The 22159-nt window shown below is 37.6% G+C and overlaps 1 protein-coding gene and 1 non-coding gene across 15 annotated transcripts in view; both read left to right on the forward strand.

Annotated features, from left to right (window-relative positions):
• PPHLN1 (periphilin 1) overlaps positions 1–22159 on the forward strand; it is a 194350-nt gene that overhangs the window by 45692 nt on the left and 126499 nt on the right. For 9 of the 14 annotated variants that reach the window (XM_077170606.1, XM_077170608.1, XM_077170611.1 and 6 more), the window contains 2 exons: positions 17592–17756; positions 20302–20363. In XM_077170606.1, coding sequence (XP_077026721.1) covers positions 17592–17756; positions 20302–20363 — 227 coding nt within the window. The remainder of the gene's footprint in view (positions 1–17591; positions 17757–20301; positions 20364–22159) is intronic. The other 5 variants (XM_077170614.1, XM_077170615.1, XM_077170612.1 and 2 more) reach the window with 1 other exon arrangement.
• LOC143643080 (U2 spliceosomal RNA) lies at positions 19352–19541 on the forward strand. Its single transcript, XR_013156121.1, has one exon. It is a non-coding gene; the product is annotated as a U2 spliceosomal RNA (small nuclear RNA).

The raw sequence follows: 22159 nt of genomic DNA on the forward strand, positions 1-22159 counted from the left end.
GACCATGCTGAGCCTTCTTTAGATAGCCCTGTAATAGTCTGCCCTGAGGACATAGCCGCCCCACCTCCAGCCTGCCTTGAGGAATTGGCCACCCAACCTCCTCCTGAAGGAATTAGCCCTAGAGTTATTAATCCTGTTTCACCAAATGAAACTGCAAATGAAAGCCCTGAAGCAAATGGCTTGGAAGATATTTCTAATTCTTTTCATGACCCACCCCCACCACCCTCATTTCTTCTAGACCTATAACTAGACTAAAGTCCCAACAGGCCCCTAAAGGTGAGGTACAAAGTATCACACATGAGGAGGTACGTTATACTCCAAAAGAACTGTGTGAGTTTTCCAATTTATATAGACAGAAATCAGGGGAATATGTGTGGCAATGGATTTTAAGAGTGTGGGATAATGGTGGGAGGAATATAAGGCTGGATCAGGCTGAATTTATTGATATGGGCCCACTAAGCAGAGATTCTGCATTCAGTGTTATAGCTCGAGCAGTTAGAAAAGGTGTTAACAGCTTTTTTGGGTGGTTGGTTGAAACATGGATCAGAAGGTGGCCAACATTACCTGAGGTTGAAATGCCAGAACTGCCCTGGTATAATGTCGATGAGGGGATCCAAAGGCTTAGAGAGATTGGGATGTTAGAGTGGATTTATCATGCAAAGCCTGCTCTTACACCCCAGGAATGTCCAGAGGATGCACCTTTTACCAGAACAGTGTGAAATAAGTTTGTGAGACTAGCACCATCATCCCTCAAGAGCTCTGTGGTTGCACTTCTCTGTAGGTCAGATATTACTGTAGGAACTGCTGTCACTGAGCTGGAATCCTTAAACACAATGGGGATGACAGGATCCTGAGTTGGCAGAAGCCAGGTGGCAGCACTTAATCGCCAAAGACAGGGTGGACGCGGCTATTATAATAGACAACAAACTCAAAGGAGGCATCAAAATTATATGACACGCAGAGATTTGTGGCATTGGCTAGTAAATCGTGGGGTGCCTAGAAATACAATAGAAGGGCAGTCTACTAAATTCTTGTTCGAGTTGTATAAACAAAAGAGTTCTAGGTCAAGGGAACAGAAGTCTAACCTGAATTACAAAAACACAGAATCACGGCCCCTTAATCAATTTCCAGACTTGAAACAGTTTACAGACCCTGAGTCCCTTGAATGAAGGGGAGGCCAGGTCCCTATGGGGGAGAAACCTGTTACACTGCTACAGATTTATACTGTTAACCTTCCTCTAAGTCTTCCCCAAGGAGACCGATGGCCTTTTACCAGGGTAACTGTGCATTGGGGAAAAGGAAATGATCATATATTTCAGGGATTATTAGACACTGGTACAGAAGTGACATTAATTCCAGGGGACCCAAAACGTCACTCTGGACCACCAGTCAGAGTGGGGGCTTATGGAGGCCAGGTGATCAATGGAGTTTTAGCTCGGGTCCGTCTCACAGTGGGTCCAGTGGGCCCCCGGACCCATCCTGTAGTTATTTCCCCAGTTCCGGAATGTATAATTGGCATAGACATACTGAGCAACTGGCAGAATCCCCACGTTGGTTCTTCTAACTCGTGCAGTGAGGGCTATTATGGTGGGAAAGGCCAAGTGGAAGCCACTAGAACTGCCCCTACCAAGCAAAATAGTAAATCAAAAGCAATACCGTATTCCTGGAGGGATTGCAGAGATTACTGCCACTCTTAAGGACTTGAAAGATGCAGGGGTGGTGATTCCCACCACATCCCCGTTCAACTCTCCTATTTGGCCTGTGCAGAAAACAGATGGGTCTTGGAGAATGACAGTGGATTATCGTAAACTCAACCGGGTGGTAACTCCAATTGCAGCTGCTGTTCCAGATGTAGTATCATTGCTTGAGCAAATCAATACATCCCCTGGTACCTGGTATGCAGCTATTGATCTGGCAAATGCTTTTTTCTCAATAGCTATTAGTAAGGACCACCAGAAACAGTTTGCTTTCAGCTGGCAAGGTCAGCAATATACTTTCACTGTCCTACCTCAGGGGTATATCAACTCTCCAGCCCTATGTCATAATCTTGTTCGCAGAGACCTTGATCGTTTCTCCCTCCCACAAGACATCACACTGGTCCATTATATTGATGATATCATGTTGATTGGACCTAGTGAGCAAGAAGTAGCAACTACTCTAGATTTACTGGTAAGGCATTTGCGTGTCAGAGGATGGGAGATAAATCCAACAAAAATACAGGGGCCTTCCACCTCAGTAAAATTTCTAGGTGTCCAGTGGTGTGGGGCATGTCAAGATATCCCTTCTAAGGTGAAGGAGAAGTTGCTGCATCTGGCCCCTCCCACAATCAAAAAAGAGGCACAACGCCTAGTTGGTCTTTTTGGATTTTGGCGACAACATATTCCTCATTTGGGTGTGCTACTCCGGCCCATTTATCGAGTGACCAGAAAAGCTGCTGATTTTGAGTGGGGACCTGAACAAGAGGAGGCTCTGCGACAGGTCCAGGCTGCTGTGCAAGCTGCTCTGCCACTTGGGCCATATGATCCAGCAGATCCAATGGTGCTGGAAGTGTCAGTGGCAAATAGAGATGCTGTCTGGAGCCTTTGGCAGGCCCCTATAGGAGAATCACAATGCAGGCCCTTAGAATTTTGGAGCAAAGCCTTACCATCTGCTGCAGATAACTACTCTCCTTTCAAGAAACAGCTTTTGGCCTGCTACTGGGCCTTAGTAGAGACTGAACGCTTAACCATGGGCCACCAAGTTACCATGAGACCTGAGTTGCCTATCATGAGTTGGGTGTTGTCTGACCCACCAAGTCATAAAGTTGGGCGTGCACAGCAGCACTCTATTGTAAAGTGGAAATGGTATATACGAGATCGAGCCAGAGCAGGTCCTGAAGGCACAAGTAAGTTACATGAAGAAGTGGCACAAATGCCCATGGTTTCCACTCCTGCTGCCACATTACCTTCTCTTTCCCAGACCAGAGCTATGGCCTCTTGGGGAGTTCCTTACAGTGAATTGACTGAGGAAGAGAAAACTCGGGCCTGGTTTACAGATGGTTCAGCACAATATGCAGGTACCACCCGAAAGTGGACAGCTGCAGCATTACAACCCCTTTCCGGGGTATCCTTGAAGGAGAGTGGTGAGGGGAAATCCTCCTAGTGGGCAGAACTTCGAGCAGTACACTTGGTTGTTCATTTTGCTTGGAAGGAAAACTGGCCAGAGGTGCGTTTGTATACTGACTCTTGGGCTTTTGGTAATGGTTTGGTTGAATGGTCAGGGACTTGGAAAGACCATAATTGGAAAATCGGTGACAAAGAGGTCTGGGGAAGAAGTATGTGGATAGAGCTTTCTGAGTGGGCTAAAAACATGAAGATATTTGTGTCCCATGTGAATGCACACCAGAGGGTGACTTCAGCAGAGGAAGGTTTTAATAATCAAGTGGATAAGATGACCCGTTCTATGGATACCAGTCAGCCTCTTTCCCCAGCAACTCCTGTTATTGCCCAATGGGCTCATGAACAAAGTGGTCATGGTGGTAGGGATGGAGGTTATGCATGGGCTCAGCAACATGGACTTCCACTCACCAAGGCTGACCTGGCTACAGCCACTGCTGAGTGCCCAATATGCCAGCAGCAGAGACCCACACTCAGCCCCTGATGTGCCACCATTCCCCGAGGTGACCAGCCAGCTCCATGGTGGCATGTTGATTACATTGGACCACTCCCTTCATGGAAGGGGCAGCGATTTGTTCTAACTGGAATAGACACATACTCTGGATATGGGTTTGTTTTCACTGCCAAAACTACTATCCATGGGCTTACAGAATGCCTTATCCATCGTCATGGTATTCCACATAGCATTGCTTCGGATCAAGGAACACACTTCACAGCAAATAAAGTGCGGGAATGGGCATATGCTCATGGAATTCTCTGGTCTTACCATGTTCCCCATCATCTAGAAGTAGCTGGATTGATAGAACAGTGGAATGGCCTTTTGAAAACTCAATTATGGTGCCAACTAGGTGGCAAAAACTTGAAAGCCTGGGGTAATGTTCTCCAGGAAGCTGTGTATGCTCTGAATCAGCGTCTGCTGTATGGTGCTGTTTCTCCCATAGTCAGGATCCATGGGTCCAGGAACCAAGGGGTGGAAATGGGTGTGGTGCCACTCACTATTACTCCTAATGATCCACTAGGAAAATTTTTGCTTCCTGTCCCTGCTACCCTGAGTTCTGCTGGTCTACAAGTTTTAGTTCCAAAATGGGGTGTGCTTTCTCCAGGAGAAACAACAGTGATACCACTGAACTGGAAGTTAAGATTGCCACCTGGGCTACTTATGCCTCTGGATCAACACACCAAGAAGGGGATTACATTATTGTCTGGGGTAATTGACCCTGACTACCAGAAGGAAGTAGGACTGCAACTACATAATGGAGGTAAAGAAGAGTTTTCTTGGAATATAGGAGATCCCCTGGGGCGTCTATTACTACTACCATGCCCTGTGATTAAAATCAATAGAAAACTGCAACAACACAATCCAGGCAGGACCACTAATGGCTCTGAGACTTCAGGAATGAAAGTTTGGGTCACCCCACCAGGCAAAGATCCACGGCCAGCTGAAGTGCTTGCTGAGGGGAAAGGAAACATGGAATGGGTAGTGGAAGAAGGTGGTGATAAATATGGAGTTTGACCACGTGATCAGTTACAGAAACGAGGACTGTAATGCTGTTTTGTTCGTGTTATACTATTTAAGTTATAAGATATCAAGTTTAAGAATGAATGTTGCCCAAGGATTTGCACCCTATTCTAGAGAGATTTAATGTCTTTCCAGTTATATGCAGGGCAGTTGAGTATTGTCAGGTAAAAGAAAAAAATGTGTGCTTATTTGTTTTCATTTGGAAATTAAGTATGGTCTAAGGTGATATATATATATATATATATATAGGTGCCAAGTTGACAAGGGGTGGACTGTCATGGTTAGGGACAGGTGTCAACTTGGCCAAGTTGTGGTACCTGTTCATCTGATTGGGCAAGCACTGGCCTGTCTGTTGCCATGAGGACATTTCATAGGATTAGGTCATGATCATGTCAGCTACATCTACAGCTGATTCCATTTGTAATCAGCCAAAGGGGAGTGTCTTCTGCAATTAGTGATGCTAAATGCAATCATGGGCAGCCTTTTAAGGAGGACTCAGAGGAGACAGGTTGCATTCCTGCTTTGGCTGGTGAGCCTCTCCTGTGGAGTTCATCCAGGCCATCCATCGGAGTCATTGGCTTCGCAGCCTGCCCTTTGGATTTTGGACTCTGTGTTCCTACGGTCACGTGAGACACTTTCATAAATTTTATATTTGCAAGTGTTCCCTGTTGATTCTGTTTCTCTAGAGAACCCTAACTAATACAGATGCCTTTTATTTCTTTTTCTTGTCTAATTGCTGTGCCTAAAACTTCCAACACAATATTGAATAACAGTGGTGACAAAAGGCAACATTGTCATAATCCTGATCTTAGGGGGAAAGCTTTCAGTCTCCCGATTGAAGATGATGTTAGCTGTTGGTTTTTTGTATATTCCCATTATCATTATCATGTTGAGGAAGTTCCCTCTTATTCCTGTCCTTCGAAGCCATTTCTTCAAGAAAGGATGTTGAATTTTGTCAAATGCCTTTTTTATCAAAGTGGCCATGGGGTTTTTCCGCTTTGACTTATTGGTATAGAGTATTACATTAATTGATTTTCTTCTTTTGAACCAGTGTTGTATACATGGAATAAATCCCACTTGGTCGTAGTGTACAATTCTTTTAACATGCTGCTGGATTTGATTTGCAAGTATTTTTTTGAGAATGTTTGTATCCCTATTAAAAGAGATTGGTGTGTAGTTTTCTTTTCTTGTAGTATATATTTCTGGTTTTGGTATTAGAATGATGTTGGCTTATTTGGATGAGTTAGGTAGTATAACCTCCTGTTGAATTTTTTGAAAGAGTTGAGCAGCATTGATACTAATTCTTCTTGGAATGATTGATAGAATTCACCCTGTTCCTTGAGTGTTCTTTGTTGGGAGGTTTTTATGACTGATTTATTTTCTTTACTTGTGATTGGTTTGTTGAAGTCTTTTATTTCTTTTTGAAGTCAGTGTAGGTTGTTCATATGTTTGTAGAAAATTGTCCATTTCACCTAAGTTGTCTCATTTGTTGGCATGCAGTTGTTCTCAGTATCTTAAGATTTTTTTTTATTTCTATGGTGTCAATAATAGTGCCTCTCATTTGTAATTTCATTTGCATTTTTTTCTTTGTCTGCCTAGCTAACGATTATCAATTTTATCAAAAAGCACCACTCTTTGGTTTTGTTAATTCTCTATTGTTTTTGTTGTTGTTGTTGTTGTTGTTGTTGTTGTAATCTTTGTTTCTGTTTGCTTTGGAATTAATTTCCTGTTCTGTTTCTAGTTCTTGCAGGTGGGCTACTAGGTAATTGATTTTAGCTCTTTCTTCCTTCTTAATATAGTTGTTCAGGGCTATAAATTTCCCTCTCAGCACTGCCTTTGGTACATCCCATAAGGTCTGATACGCTTATCAAATGAATGCTCATTTTCATTTGTCTCAAGATATTTACTGATTTTTTTCTTCTAATTTCTTTGACCCACTGGTTGTTTACGAGTGTGCCATTTTAACCTCCTTACATTTGTGGATTTTCCAGAAGCTTTGTATAATTTCAGTGTTTTGAAATTTATTGAAAAAAAATATTATGGAGACCTGTTTTGTGATCCAACATGTTGTCTATCCTGCTGAATGAATGATCCATGAGCACCTGAAAAGAACGCGTATCTTACTGCTTTAGGGTGCAGTGTTCTGTATATGTCTTTATTCAAGATTTCTGTTTCCTCAGTGATCCTCTCTTTAGATGGTCTCTCTTTTGATGAGAGTGGTGTATTGAAGTCTCCAAATTTTTTTGTAGAAGCCTCTATTACTCTCTTTAGTTTGGCCAATCTTTTTCTCGTTTATTTTGGTTCTCTCTGGTTAGGTGCATAAATATTTATGATTGTTATTTCTTCTTCTTGTATTACTCTGTTATTAGTATATAATGTCTTTTCTTTGTCTCATAACATTTTAGCACTTAAAGTCTATTTTGCCCAAGTTTAATATAGCTACCTCAGTTCTCTTTGGTTACTGTTTGCATGGAATATCTTTTTCCAGAGTTTTGCTTTCAACCTATTTGTTTAAAGTGAGTCTCTTGGAGACAGCATATAGATAGATCATGGTTGTTGTTTTTTTTAATCCATCCTGCCAATCTGTGTCTTTTGGTTGGAGAGTTTCATTCATTGGCACTCAATGTTATTATTGTAAATTCAGTGCTTGCTTCAACCGTTTTATCCTTTGGCTTCTGTATGTCACATCTCGTTTTGTCTCTTTTACTCTTTTAGCTACTCTTTCTGATAATCTTCATTTGTACATCCTTCTTCAAGCCTCTCTCTCCTGTTTTTCTTTCAACCAGCAGAACTCTGTTTAGTAATTCTTTTTTTTTTTTTAACTTTTTTTTTTAACATGGGCAGGCACCGGGAATCCAACCCGGGACCTCTGGCATGGCAGGCGAGAACTCTGCCTGCTGAGCCCCTGTGGCCTGCCCTGTTTAGTAATTTTTTTTTTTTTTTTGGCTTTTAAAAGGGAATTTAATAAGTTGCTAGTTTACAGTTCTAAGGCTGAGAAAATGTCCCAATTACAACAAGTCTATAGAAATGTCCAATCTAAGACATCCAGGGAAAGATACCTTGGTTCAAGAAGGCCAAAGAAGTTCATGGTTTCTCTCTCAAGTGGAAGCGCACATGGTAAACACAGTCAGAGTTTCTCTCTCTCATCTGGAAAGGCATATAGTGAACATGGTCAGGGTTCCTCTCTCATCTGGAAGGGAACATGGTGAACACAGCGTCATCTGCTAGCTTCTTCTCCTGGCTTCCTGTTTCTTGAAGCTCCCCCGGAGGTATTTTCCTTCATCTCCAAAGGTTGCTGGCTGGTGGACTCTGCTTCTTGTGGTTATGTTGTTTTGCTCTTGTTTAGTAATTCTTATAAGGTAGTTCTTTGTTGATAAACTCTCTCAATTTCCGTTTACCTGTGAATATTTTAGATTCTCCCTCATTTTTGCGTAACAGGTTTGCCAAATAGTGAATTCTTGGTTGGCAGTTTTTTCTCATTCAGTATCTTAAATATGTCATACCAGTGCCTTCTCGCCTACATGGTTTCTTATGAGAAATTGGAACTTAGTCTCATTGAGGACCTTTTGTGTGTGATAGATGACTTTTCTCTTACCACTTTGTAAATTCTTTATCTTTAGCAGTTGAGACAGTCTGATTGGTATGCTCCTTCTTCAAGTATGTCTGTTTGAATTTATTTTGTTTGGAGTAGAAGTTTGCCCTTCTTAGATATCTATGCTTCTTTCTTTCTTTCATAAGAGTTGCATAGTTTAAGGCCATTATTTCCTCAGATATTTTTTTCTGCTCCTTTTCCCTTTTCTTCTACTTCTCGGGGTACCCATGATGCATATGTTTGTGTGCTTGTGCCGTCATTGAGTTTCCTGAGACACTGCTCACATTTTTTACTCTTTTCTCTAGCCATTGTTTTGTCTGTTCAGTTTCGGATATCATGTCTTCTAGGTCCCAAATCTTTTCTTCTGCCTGTTGAAATCTGCTGTTGTATGCCTTTAGAGTTTTTTCGTTTGTTTGTTTAATAAAATTCCAGTTTATTGTTGGATAACATTATTTCAGCATGTACACCAGATAGGCAAAAATAAATAAATAAACAACAACTTCATGGACAGAAAAAACAGAAAAACAAAAGAACCCTTTATCTGGCTGTTTTAACAGTCTCATACAAACCTTCTACTTGTAATACAGCTAAGTCTATACACACAAAAATGTTATTGGGATGCTTGGAGTAAGATTGTATTTTTTTGTTGATTTTGCTTTTTTTTACAAGGTGTTTTTTTTTTTTCCTCCTTTGAGATTATAATGAGCGTGGTCACTCCACAAATAGTCAGAAGTAGGACAGAGAATGCCCCGAAGGCTGATTTGGTCATCCGAGATCATTAAAAATGGCTGACCTTTAACAATATATATAAAAATCTAAAATGTGATTAAAAAATACAAATTTTCCTTTTTTAAGGACTTTTACGAAAAAAAAGCAGGGTCTTAGATGTTTTAATTCTTTTTTTCTCCCTGTTGCAGAGCCACAACAGTTTTGGTTAGGTAGTGGAGAGAGTACGTGTCATCTGTGGGTGGTGTTACCCTCTCTGCTCAAAAGTGACAGAAGTTTAGATTTTGAGATGAGAAGTGGAGCATGAGTAGGTCAAGGTGGCCTTTTTTTTTTTTTTTTAAATATTTCCTTTTTTGCTGTGGTTGTCCTCAGTGGTCTTTTGCTTCTTGCTGTCCACATCATCATCGTCATTATCTTCAGCTATCTTTTTGCCCATAGCTGTCTCAGCCTCCTCATCTTCATCTCCATCCTCTTTCTCCTCTTCTTCCCCACCCTCTTCCTCTTCTTCATCTACCTTATTGTCAACCTCCTGTACCCTTTTTCTTCGTTAGTGTTCCCATTAATAGGTGCATCTCTTCCATTCTCCACCTCCTCCATAATTTCCTTCTTGTCCTTTGAGTCCTTGGTGATTTCGGAGCTGTTATCTATAGCACCGTCTGACGTGGGCACACCAGTGATCTGATGCAGCAAGTTAAAAAGAAAGCGGGAGTTCGAGGACTGTGCAGATAAAGTTACTGGTGTCCCTGGCCATGGTGCACAGCGGAGGTGGCTGTGGTGAGCTAGGAGCAGGACCTGGAACAATGTGAAGATGGCTTTTCTGAGCAGCCAGTGGGGCTCTATCATATTTTAAATCTCATTTATTGTACTTACATTCTCATAAATATTATGTATCTTTGCATGCTTTCAAATAGTTATTTATATTCACCCAGTGCTTTCTTAATATCCTCTATCTCTTTAGCCATATTTTCCTTCATCTCCTTGAATTGTGTCAGGAGATTTGTTTGAATATCTTTGATTAGTTGTTCCAGATTCTGTATCCTGTCTGACTTTTAAATGCATATGAATGTAGAAAAAATAATATAATGAACTTGCCATGGATAAATCATCAAGTGGCAATTATCAATTCATGGGCAATCTTGTTTTGTCTATACCTCTATCACTTCCTTTCCAGATCATTTTCAGGGAAATTCAAAATACCATTAAGTATAAATAAATATTTCAGTATGTCTCTCTAAAAGCTAAAAATGTTTTAAAATGGGGGAAGTTATGTGTTCAAAATTTTATTTTTAATGAAATATCTTAGTGTTAGAATGGGTTCAAAATATATTTTAAAGAAGTGCTGGAAAGAAAATGATTTAACAAAACGTGATAATCCCCACAGTTTAGTACCCAATTAATAGAGTAAATATCTGTGATATAAAATTTGGTATAGATTTCTATACGAAGTGAAACAAACCATCGGCTTGGTGTGTTTACTTACTGAAATGAAACATCTCATAAAAGATAGTTTTATTGAAATGAAAATTTTTTTTTTAAATTTTTTACCAAATAAACATTTTTCTTGCTTTAGTGTCTCAGAAGTTGAAGTTTTAAGATATGAATGACCATCTATTTTTCAACACCCTGCAATACTGACATAATTTGGAATTTATAGTAAATTAGGTAATAATTGCTTATTTTCACACAAAATACAATCACTATTTCACATTGCAAAATTGCAAAACAATTTGATATGTAGCTTATTCTGACCAGATTTTCATTAGCACAAGTTAAGCTGTAAAAAAAAATTTTATTTTAGAATTTCAAAGAACTTAGTAGTATGAATTGTCTTACCCATCAGATATCAATAAGCATGAAATATAAACATCATTCAATTGTAACGTTTCATAAATGTATTGTGGTGGCTTGGTTTTATGTGCTCCAGAAAAACATGTTCTTAATCTACCCATTAGTATGGATGTGAAACCATTGAAAATAGGACCTTATGATGAGGTTACTTCAGTAAGGTATGGCCTGAATGAATCAGAATGGGTCTTAATCCTATTCCTAAAGGCTTTATGAGAAGACTACACAGAGAGAAACCACAGAGAGCAGCCAGAAAATAGAAGTAAATAGCACCTGAAAGAGAAAGGAAAAGATGCCGCCGTATATATTTTCTTATGAAGGAAAGCCAGGGAACCCCAAAGATACCAGCTAGCCAGAAGATTCTAATCCTGGAAGGAAGCAAAACTTTGAGCCACTGAAACTGTGAGCCCGTAAATTCCTGTTGTTAAGCCAACCCATTGTTTGGTATTTGTTTCAGTAGCTGGGAAATTAAATAGGAAAGTGGTGTGCTGCTATGACAAATACCTGTTATTATGGTAATGAGTAGAGGTTGAAAAAATTTCGTGGTGCTTGATAGAGAGACCTAGATTGCTTTGAAGAGACTGTTAGTAGAAATATGTATGTTAAAAGTATTTCCAGTGAGCCCTTGGAAGGAAGTGATGAAAGTGTTATTGGCAACTGGAAGAAAGCTGATCCTTGTTATAAAGTAGCAAAGAACTTGGCAAGACTGTATTCTGATGTCAGATTGAAAGTAGAACCGGTAAGCAATGAATTTAGATTTCTAGCTGAAGAGATTTCTAATCTAAGTGTTGAAGGTACAATCTAGTTTCTCCTTGTAGCTTATAGTGAAATGAGAGAGGAAAAAGGTAAGCTGAGAATTGAACTATTAAGCATAAGGGAATTGTTAGTTAATAATTTGGAAAATTTTCATCCTATCCAGATAGCATTTCTGGGACTAGAGCTGAAAGTGGCTCTTTCAGGGCTTCCCTAAGCTTTTGGGAAGTGACTCTCCAGAGAGTAGAGCTGCATTTGAATGTATAACCCTTTGCTGAAGAGGTTACAGCTAAACATGGTTCAAATCAGCCACATAAGTAGAAGTCTGGATTGGAAATGAAGTTATCCAGGAAGAACCTGTGACAAAAAACAAAATCTGTTATAGTAGACAAAAGTTTTATTGTCTGATGGTTTGGACCTACTTGAACTGCACTCATAGCTGGCAAAGTTTTTGCAAAATTTGTACGGGCAGAGCCACTGCCAACCTGGACTGAAAGGGACAGAGCAGGGACTAATTGAAGGAAGATGGCTTCAAGGGCACAGTCACAGAAGCTGATGCTGGACTTCTGCCTCAGGCCAAGAGAACAAGCCCTCACGCATGTGTGGAAAGAGTGGACCCTCCTCTGCCCTTGGAGGGAGCAGATCATCTCTCTTAGCATTTGGCGGGGGGTAGGCCTTGCACCCTGTTGTTCAGGGAGAATGGTGCCACATCAGTGCTAGAAGATGGTGGGGCCTTTGCCTCAGTGTTTGCAGGGAGCCTGGCCACCATTCCAATGCCTGGAGAGGGTGGGGCCTACATCCCAGTTCAGGACAGCATGCTTGCTGCACAGGCATATGGAAGATGTGGGGCTGCTGCTCCATTAGCCTGGAGACAGATGACTCTTAGGCCTTGAGATCTAGTGGAATTTGTCCTCCTGTTTTAGACTTGTTTGGGATCTGTGAGCTCTGTTTTCCTTCCAGTTTCATTTGGAATGGGAATGTTTTATCCTGTACCTTTCCCATCATTGTATATTGGAAGCAGAACACAGTTTTCTAGTTCTGCTAGAAACTAGCAAACCTAGGTTTCACAGGTCCATTACACCTATGAAATTTTGACCCAGCACAGATCATACCCATAACTGATTTTCATTAATCTTTGGAATTAGCATAGCTCTAAAATGTCTTAAGGCTTTAGGATGTTATGATGAAATAAATTTTTTGTTTGTTTGTTTGTTGCTTTTTTGCATCTAAATTGTGTTTATTCTTGTTTGTTTTTGTCCTTGGTATATAAATATATATTATAATACTAAGGTAATACTTAAAGTTTTGTGTTCTAAATGTTTCAGGTAAGGGTGGGCCACAGTGGCTCAATGGCAGAGTTCTCGCCTGCCATACCGGAGACCTGGGTTTGTTTCCTGGTGCTTACCCATGTCAAAAAAAAAAGAAAAAAAAAGTTTCAGTTAACATTCAAAGTTATTTTCTGATTGATTCTAATCTTTGTATATAGAATGGCATAAGAAGAAAACTAGAATGTGACCAGCATCTTAGATTGTCAGTAATATTTGTTGCTCTTACGTATGTGCAAGTAGTAATCTTTGGAATTAATCTCACTTCATATTACTTCTTACAAAATTCATTTTCAGTAAACCCATAACCCTTCAAAATCCTACATTGTTGTCACCTACTAAAGGCTTTGCTACATAGGTGAAGTTCATATGGATTCTCTAAAGAATGAATTGATTTAGATTGATCAAGTAGTCAGGATGTTGTATATATAGCATGCATGCAGTTTCTGTCCATTTTGACTTCTGTCATGTGGTCTACATTTATAAAAAAGATAAACTAAGGTTTCCCCACATAGATGATATTCTTATGGTATCTCTCCAGTGTGAGTTTTCTCATGTCATCTGATGCCGGAACAAAGAGTGAAGGTTTTCCCACAGAGATGACATTCAGTGGGTTTCTCTCCATCGTGAATTCTCGTATGTATACTAAAGCCTTAAATTCTATTGAAGGCCTTCCCACGTAGATGCCATTCATATGGCTTCTCTCCAGTGTGAGTTCTCTCACATTGTCTCAGGGCCAAACGTTCAAGAAAGGCTTTCCCACATAGTTGACATTAATAGGGTTTTTCTCCATTTTACAATCTCTCATGTAGACCAAGGTTGTAAATTCTATTGAAGGTTTTCCCACATAGAAAACTCTAAGTTCCGTTGTAATATGTAAAGCCAGATCTTTGAATAAAGGATTTACCTAATAGATGATATTCATGTTTTATTTCTAGTGTGAATGTGCTTTAGTTATTTATTTATTTGTTTTTTACATGTGCAGACTCTGGGAAATGAGCCCAGGTCTGCAGCATGGCAGGTGAGAACTCTGCTAGCTGAACCACTGTGGCCTGCCCACGAATGTGCTTTTGTTGATTGAAAGATGACTGGTCACTGAGGGCTTTTCCATATTTATTGTTGAAGTAGGGTTTCTTTCTCACATGAATTAACACATGCTGAATTATTCTTAATCTGTGAGTAAAATCTGTCAGTTTGCTACATATAATGTCATTCTTTTGAGTATGAGATCTCTTGGTTCAGTGACATGATGATAGATGTGTCTTTCTTGCAGAACGTTGCATGGACAGCATTGTTGTTTCCTTCCTGAGTACTGATTTTGAAAAAATCCAATTCCTTCTCTATACAGTTGCTCTCCTTGTTCCAACTGGGAATGTACATCTGATTTGCAGACCTCTTATGTAGTGGTTGTGTGATCAATAGCTTAACTGAAAACTGTCATCTGGGTTTTTGTTCACAACTGGATAAGCATTGGGACCTCATTTGAATCATCTTGCATGGGATCCCACTAGTGCAATCCATGTGCTTAGTCCACGTAGTCCCAGAACAGTGGGTACCTCCTCTGTGGGTCCTGTAGGAATGAAATTGAGTAAATGTGTTTTGTGTGTGGGGAAGAACATGCTTTCTTGGAGTACAGAGGATGGACTGTGGTAGCTTGGAGTTATGTACCCTAGAAAGACATGTGCTTAATCTTTATTCCTGTGTATCTCATTGTAAATAAGACCTTATAATGAAGTTACTTCAGCTAAGGTATGGCTCGAATGAATCAGGATGGGTCTTAATCATATTCCTGGAGCTTTATAGAGGGGGCCACAGAGAGAGAGAGAAGCTATGGGGAACAACCAGAGGCTAGAAGTTACTGGAACATGGAAAAGAAAGGAGAAGACATCGCCATAAGTATTCCCATATGATGGAAAAGCCCAAGGATCCCAAAGACTGCCGGCCAGCCAGATGATATTGAACCCGAGAGAAAGCAAGTCTTAAGAAGGCTCTGAGACAAAATAAATCAGTGGCTGAGAGATTTCAAACAGAGTTGAGAGGATATCCTGGAGGTTATTCTTACGCATTATATAAATATCCCCTTTTTAGATTAAGGCATATTAGGCTAGAGGGAAGTACTTGAAACTATAGAGCTGTGTTCCAGTAGCCATATTTCTTGAAGGTGATTGTATAATGATACTCTTATTTTAGTTTATTTGAAAGTTTTTTATTTCTGCATCCTGCTAAAGTAGGTAAATGAGCAAATAAAATAGCAGTTATTTTATTATAAGCTGTGTATACTTTTAATTTTTGATCTGACATCATTTTATTAATACTTACTTTGAAGGAACAAATCTAGTAGGTTCTGTACATATTTTTTTGGAAATTCTCCTAACAGCCACAGAAAATGTATATATGGTATAAGTATGCAACAGTTGTATTAAATTTTTTACCCTGTTTTAACTGACAGAAAAGTTGTAGATATTTTTTATACTAATTACTATGAAAAGAATCTGTGAAAATTGATTTCATTGAGGTAAGTTGAGATTTTACTTCCAAACTCAACTATTTCAGGTACTTGAGTTTGAAGTAATATAAATGTTTCAACTCCTTTGGATTTATTTTTTAATTAATTGAAAATGACCCTGTTATCCTTTCAAACTTTGCTATTATACCATTACCACCCTCCATTGCCAAAATTTTTCATTGCCCAAGACAGAAACTAACTACTCATTCCCTTCCCCCTAGCCCCTAGTAACTGTAACCTTGTCTCTTCTTTCCTTCTCTATGAATTTGCTTATTCTAGATATTTCATAAATGCAGAATCTTATAATACTGCCTTTTGTATGGCTTATTTTACTTAGCATAATGTTTTCACGGTTAATCCATGTTGTAGCATGTATCAGAACTACATTCCCTTTTGTGACTGAATAGTATTCCATTGTGTGGATATATACCGTCTTTTGTTTGTCCACTCATCTTTTGATGGAAGCTTGGGTAGTTTCCACCTTTTGGCTATTGGAAATAATGCTGCTGTAAGATTGGTATACAGTTGTCTGTTTGAGTCCTTGTTTTCAATTCTTTGGGATATAACCTAAAAATGGAATTGCTGATTCATATGGTCATTCTATGTTTAACTTTTTTAGGAACCATCAAATTGCTTTCCACAGCCCTTAATAAAGCCTTTTCAGATATTGTATATAAAGACAAATTTTTTATTTCTGGTATGTAATATTATGTATGTAATGATGCCTTTGTTTTCCATGATATCTCTAAAATGGAGATTCAAAACCTATCAGTATCTGAAGCTATGTGTGCTTGTGTTAGAATTTAGAAAGAAAAACTGCTTATAGACTGTATCTTACAATTTAGTATCTGACATACTAAAGAAGCATCCTACCTTATATCTTCATGGAAAAAAGAAGGTAGATCTATATAGCCCTCAGGTAGATAAGAACTACTGATTTTATTTTTCCAGGCGCATTGTCAAATTTGCCATCCATTGGAAAATTGGAATAGTACGTAGTAACTGGATAATAATTGAATGGTATAGTCTTAATGCTAAGAAGCAATATAAGGAATAGACATTTTGAGGAAATTTAGTGTTTTCCGTAGACTAACAAAGATGGTAGTTAAAATAGCAAGTTTTTTACTAGGCACTATATTAAATGCTTTCTTATTTAGTTCTCACATCAATCCCATGAGTTAGGTATTAGTTTTCATCCCATTTTACATATGAGAAAACTGAGACTTAGGGTGGTAAAGTAACCAGCCTAACTGGGCTTTATGTTTTTATTTTGGTCAAATCAGTTAGCTCATATTGATTATGTCTTACACTTTCATAGCTTTGCTTTTCCAATTCCTTTCACATTTATCTCAGTATTGTTAGAAAGATTTATGACAATTCCCAAGACCAGATTATTTATGTATACAGATTTGATAGCCCTCTACTTCAGTTTTGTTGCGATTGATAATCTTTTTTTTTCCTGTTATTTTACAGCTGCTTCTATGTAAGATGGTTGTTCTTTTCCTTCTGTTCAATCTCCCAACCCTCAAAAAAATCTTACCCTGTTTCTAAGACTTTAAAACATTAACAACAGATTACTTTGAAGATTAGTTTCAATTTCTTATTGGGTTTATTTTGCTTCCAAATCTGTAAAGCAAAAAGTTTTCCTCTCTCCAGTATGGCTGGAAAAATAGCAAAATATTTCCTTCTGCTCTTTCCTGTTCGGTATCATCTTCCTGCTTGCCTTTGCATATGTATAAATTTCTTTTAATGCTTCTGAATGGTATGGATAAAACACAGTTGACCAAAGGTTTGTACTTTCTTAAATAGTTTTATTTGTAAAATTCCTAGGCAATTGGAGATTAGAGCCAATATAGCATTCCTACTGTCTATAATTTATTTTTTATTAAAATAAAAGATTGTATTTTTTCTTTTACTTATGATTGGTTTTTAGCATTGTTGCATTCTATTTTGGACACCTGGCTTTCTTCATTGAACAGTTTTATTTTCTTTAAACCATTTGAAGACCTTGCTATTAGTTATATTCATGTCGTTTCATTATTGCAGTTTTATTTGTTTATACATTTACTTTATTTGATTAAGGATAAGAACTCCTGTGCTTTTTTAAAACCTTTCCAAAACCAATAGAGAAATTAGTGATTTTTACATCTTTCTTTTTTGTCTGTTTTAGGATGGCTACCATAGAGTAGTTAATATTGTGCCAAAGAAACCACCACTTCTAGACAGACCTGGTGAAGGAAGCTACAATAGATATTACAGTCATGTTGATTACCGAGAATATGACGAGGGCCGCAGTTTTTCTCATGATCGAAGAAGTGGTCCACCTCACAGAGGAGTATGTAAATTTCCCCCATGTTCTAATTGTTATTTCTTATAAGTTTAAAATCCATGTAATTAAAAAATTTATGTGACTGGCCATGACAGCAATTAAATAAACACTTCCTGCTTGATGCTCTGTTGAATTGCTTGCTGGAGCTGTCAAATGGGAGCTGGTAGTCAAGAATTTTTGGGTGCTGGACAAACTGGACGAGCACTCCGGATAGCTCTTTTTAAATGACATTAGTTCCTGCTTTTTGATCCCCTAAATTGGCAGGGATTTGCAGAACTACATAACGTAATGTTGCCTTGATACTAAATAAGTGATGCACAGGTAGTTACCATTTCTTATTGGATGTGCCCATTAATAATTACTTCGGTTATTTTCATCATGATGAAGCTCTGTGGGTTAAGTTGGATTAAGTGGTTGAGATTAAAATTGAGTTTTGTTACAGATATTATTCAAGTCCTACTTACTAACTCATAAACTCCTATAAGTAAGCCATCAAAATACTATTTGTCACACAGTAAGCATTTTTTCAATGTTAACTGCTATTATTACTATTACTATTGTAATTTATTTCCCTTGCTCATCCTTACTAATCTAGAAGTATAGATTAAATGTCACAGTGGTCTGTCACTGAATTTCACTGAAACTGTTCCATGATGAAATTCCTGTCTTAGCTTGCATGTTTACAATATTCCCTGCTAGACATTTTTCCTACCTTTTTTCTTCCCCTTTCCTACTATGTAATTAGCAGTACATATTCAAACATTGTTCATAATACAGTTTGACATCACAATTGAACCTTGGAATTCGTTTCTGTACTTTACTCTTGCGTAAATGAAGGTAAGGTGGTTTGCCCAGGATGGGTATGAGTGGGAGTTCAGTTCTTTTACTATGTCAACATAGTGACCCTTGACAGTTATGTAGTGATAATGAGAACATCTTAGGTTTGTTTCTAAAGTTTGGGGTGTACTTCCTCACTTTATAGATTGATTTTTATTTTGTTCAGTTTTTAAATGTCATGATCTTCCTGTAGGAAAAGGGATCAGGTGTTACAGAAGTAAAGAAAAAATCATGCATTATCTCTGTTCCAGAAAATACTGGATTTTGCTATTGGAGTCATTCTTCTAGGCAGTCTCAGGGAGAAACAATTTGACTTTTGCATGAACAGATCTTATAACTCTTGGCAAAACCCTGTTAGCCATTTAGTATGGACAGGGAATTCTAGATTCATGGATCAATTTGCATTTGAATCCTCAGGAATATGATTTTTATATTTTTGCTAAAAATTTATAGCATAATAGTATCTTAATAAATATTTTTTTTATTATTGGGACAAGTTGTGTTTGTCATCATATTATATACAACTTTTTCTCTAAGATTTCTTAAAGCACGCACAAACAACAAACATTTATAATCCTTAGGACTCTCATGACACTTTTTAACTAGAGTTCAGTTGTATAAAGCAAACTACTTGTTTGATCGGACATGTTATTATAACTGTTGAGTTATTTTGTTTTCTTGTGGTTATATTTAATGTTGAGAAGGAAAATGAGTGCACTTTACTTAAGTCAGAATAGGGTATGTGATATTAAAGAGGGAGATGAATCGCTTCTTGGCCTTTTGGCTAAGATCAAGTGTAGTATCTGTTCTTATCAGTTTAATATCTTATACGTCCCTATCCGAGGACAGTATATGAAATGGATTTTTGGAGTTGGGAGATGGAATAGGAGCTTGCTCCATCCACTCCATGTATCGACTTGGTATTGCAGTATTTCCAGGAACGATACACCCCCCTCGGGGAAATAATAAATGTATAAAAAGTCAGAAAAAAAAAAAGAGGGAGATGAAGAAAATTATTTGTTTCAGCTAACTCAGTATTTCTGATTGGTAGTAATTAGCAGGTTGTCTTGTTCCATGTGTAATCCTAAACTAATTGAGTGTGGATTGTTGTGTGGTTCCTTTTTATGCATCTTTGCAAATAATTCTGTCTTAAAGGACAATGTGCTTTCTCTGATTAATTCAACTTAGTGCCACGTCTTAATTTAATAAAGCTTGTCAATATCAATATATGACTGTTTCTTATTGTATTGTTTCCAGTTTGGTTTTTAATGGAAAGTAAGGTCAAAAAGAAAACATGAGAGGGTAGCAAGTTCTTTGTTTGGCTTGATTCTAAAAGTTAACTCTGAAAATGAAAGCTTGAAAAATGTATGGTTGATTAAATTTAGCCTTTGTCCTTAAACAGTTCTTAACAGTTGGATGTTTGTATACTTGTCTTTGGTACTAAGGCTGTTTGGGTCTACCAAAGAAGTAATTTAAGTTTTTTGATAGAGAAACGTGGTGCCACAGGTTCTCAGTCACTGTATTACTTTAGTTGTTGAAATGAGTGACTCAGTGTTTCTTTTTGTACCTTTGAAGTTCAGGGAAATTTAAGAAAGTGTTTTTTGCCCTCAAATTATTTTGGTCACAGAGACGAGTTTCCAGCTGTACTGTTAGCTATATCCTGCTTGACCAAAATAATGTAAACAAATATCTAAGTAACTTTTTTATGTTACAGGATGAATCTGGCTATAGATGGCAAAGAGATGATCATTCTACAAGTCGACAACCAGAATACAGGTAAAAAGATAAAAAAAAAATAACATAAGGTAAAGATTAAAAATAATAATAATTGCTTTGATATTTGACTCACTGAATTGTCTGTTGTTGAAATCCAGTCTCAATGGAAGAAGATAAAATATTTTATTAAGAATTTGAATTTTGAAAGCAGCAAGCATTATCTTCTTTTCTTTTGACTTTGTAATTTAACCGTAGTACTGAGAGCTGGTATTGTATATGTATGGGCGTTTTGTTGCCAATAATAAAAATAGCTATTTAAAAATATTTGAACTATTCATATATTCCTATCAAATTAATTGATAAAATAGATTTGTTATTTTCATAATTATTAATGAGGAGCCTTAGTTCTGTTCTTAATGCATGGTAATGTATTATATGTCTTAACATGTGTATGAAGACATTTTTTCTTCACAGTTAACCTGAAAATATTTGAGTCTTTACAAAGTGTTTCAGATCAAAAGATGTTCTCTCAGTTCCTTTATTTTGATCAATAATATTCTGTTGAGAAAATAGATTTTGGAGGGACTGCATTCATTGTTAGCTTTAGTTTCTTCTAGAGGGCATCTAATAGAATAGTTAGGGGAAAAAAGAGAGGCAAATTTAGCCAGGGTTGATAGTTTCTTTTGAATATTTGACCTTACAGTGGCAATATTGGAGATTATAAAAGGAATCTCTTATGAAGTGTTAGGAAAGAACCTCTGTCTCAGAGGAAGCACAACTCCATAAGTGCCTAAAGTAGACGATAAGACAAGGATCAAAGCAAGATAGTTTATTATTCACAGATGATTAGGTCTTACAGTTCAGCATACATGATATGGATGTTTAGGGACACTCAAGACCCATGGCAGACTGCTTTTACTCAAAAGGTGTAATAGAATAGATGCTGAAAAAATCTGGACACAATTCATCACTGGCATTATAAAAACTTTTAGAAAGTTTAGAAGGGAAGAGAATTTTCTTGATCTGATAAGAGGGCATTTTCTGTACTGAGTGGGAAAGTTAGAAGCATTCACTTAAAAATCAGAACAAAGCAATGATGTTTGTTATCACTACTTCTATTCAGCATAGCAATGGAGGGTTCAGCCCCCAATAAGACAAGAAAAAAATAAAGGTATAAGGTTTAGAATGAAAAAAATAAAATTATTTGCAGATGATATAGTTCAGAAAATCTAAGACAATCTGTAGATTATTAAAACTATTACTCAGGAAGATTCACTATAATAAAATCAACTGTCAGCATAAATTAGAAAATGTAATTTGAAAACATTTTCTATAGCATAAAACTATAAGGAATAATTAAAATAAATCTAATGAAAGCTACGTAAGTAATATGTTGAGGAAAAAGTTGTATATATAGTTGTGTATATGCATATGTCTGTATACTTTTGCATAAATGAAATAAAATCATATATATTACCCTCCCAACTTCCACAGTCATATTAACAATTTGATACCTTTTGTAAATTTTTCTCTGTAGTCATAACAGGATTTTTAAGTTGTTGTTAGTGAGATCATTAAGTTGCCTTTTTTTAAAATTCTGTGCTTGTGGAATTTTCTTCAGGTTGTTTGGTTTAACTCTAATTGGATGTATTTAATGTCTGAGTAATATCGTGTGGTGTGGATATGCCAGATAAGTTAGCTGACCACCAATTGAATACTCACTCTATTTTTCAGTATAAAACAGTGCTGCAGTAAATCCTAAAACATAATATCTTGGTGAAATGTTGCTTTAATTTCTGTGGGATGGATTGCCAAAAGTGGAATTGTAGGCCAAAGGTAATATGCATTTGAAATTT

Source organism: Tamandua tetradactyla, chromosome 7 (assembly GCF_023851605.1).
Source record: "Tamandua tetradactyla isolate mTamTet1 chromosome 7, mTamTet1.pri, whole genome shotgun sequence".
NCBI classification, from domain to species: Eukaryota; Metazoa; Chordata; class Mammalia; order Pilosa; family Myrmecophagidae; genus Tamandua; species Tamandua tetradactyla.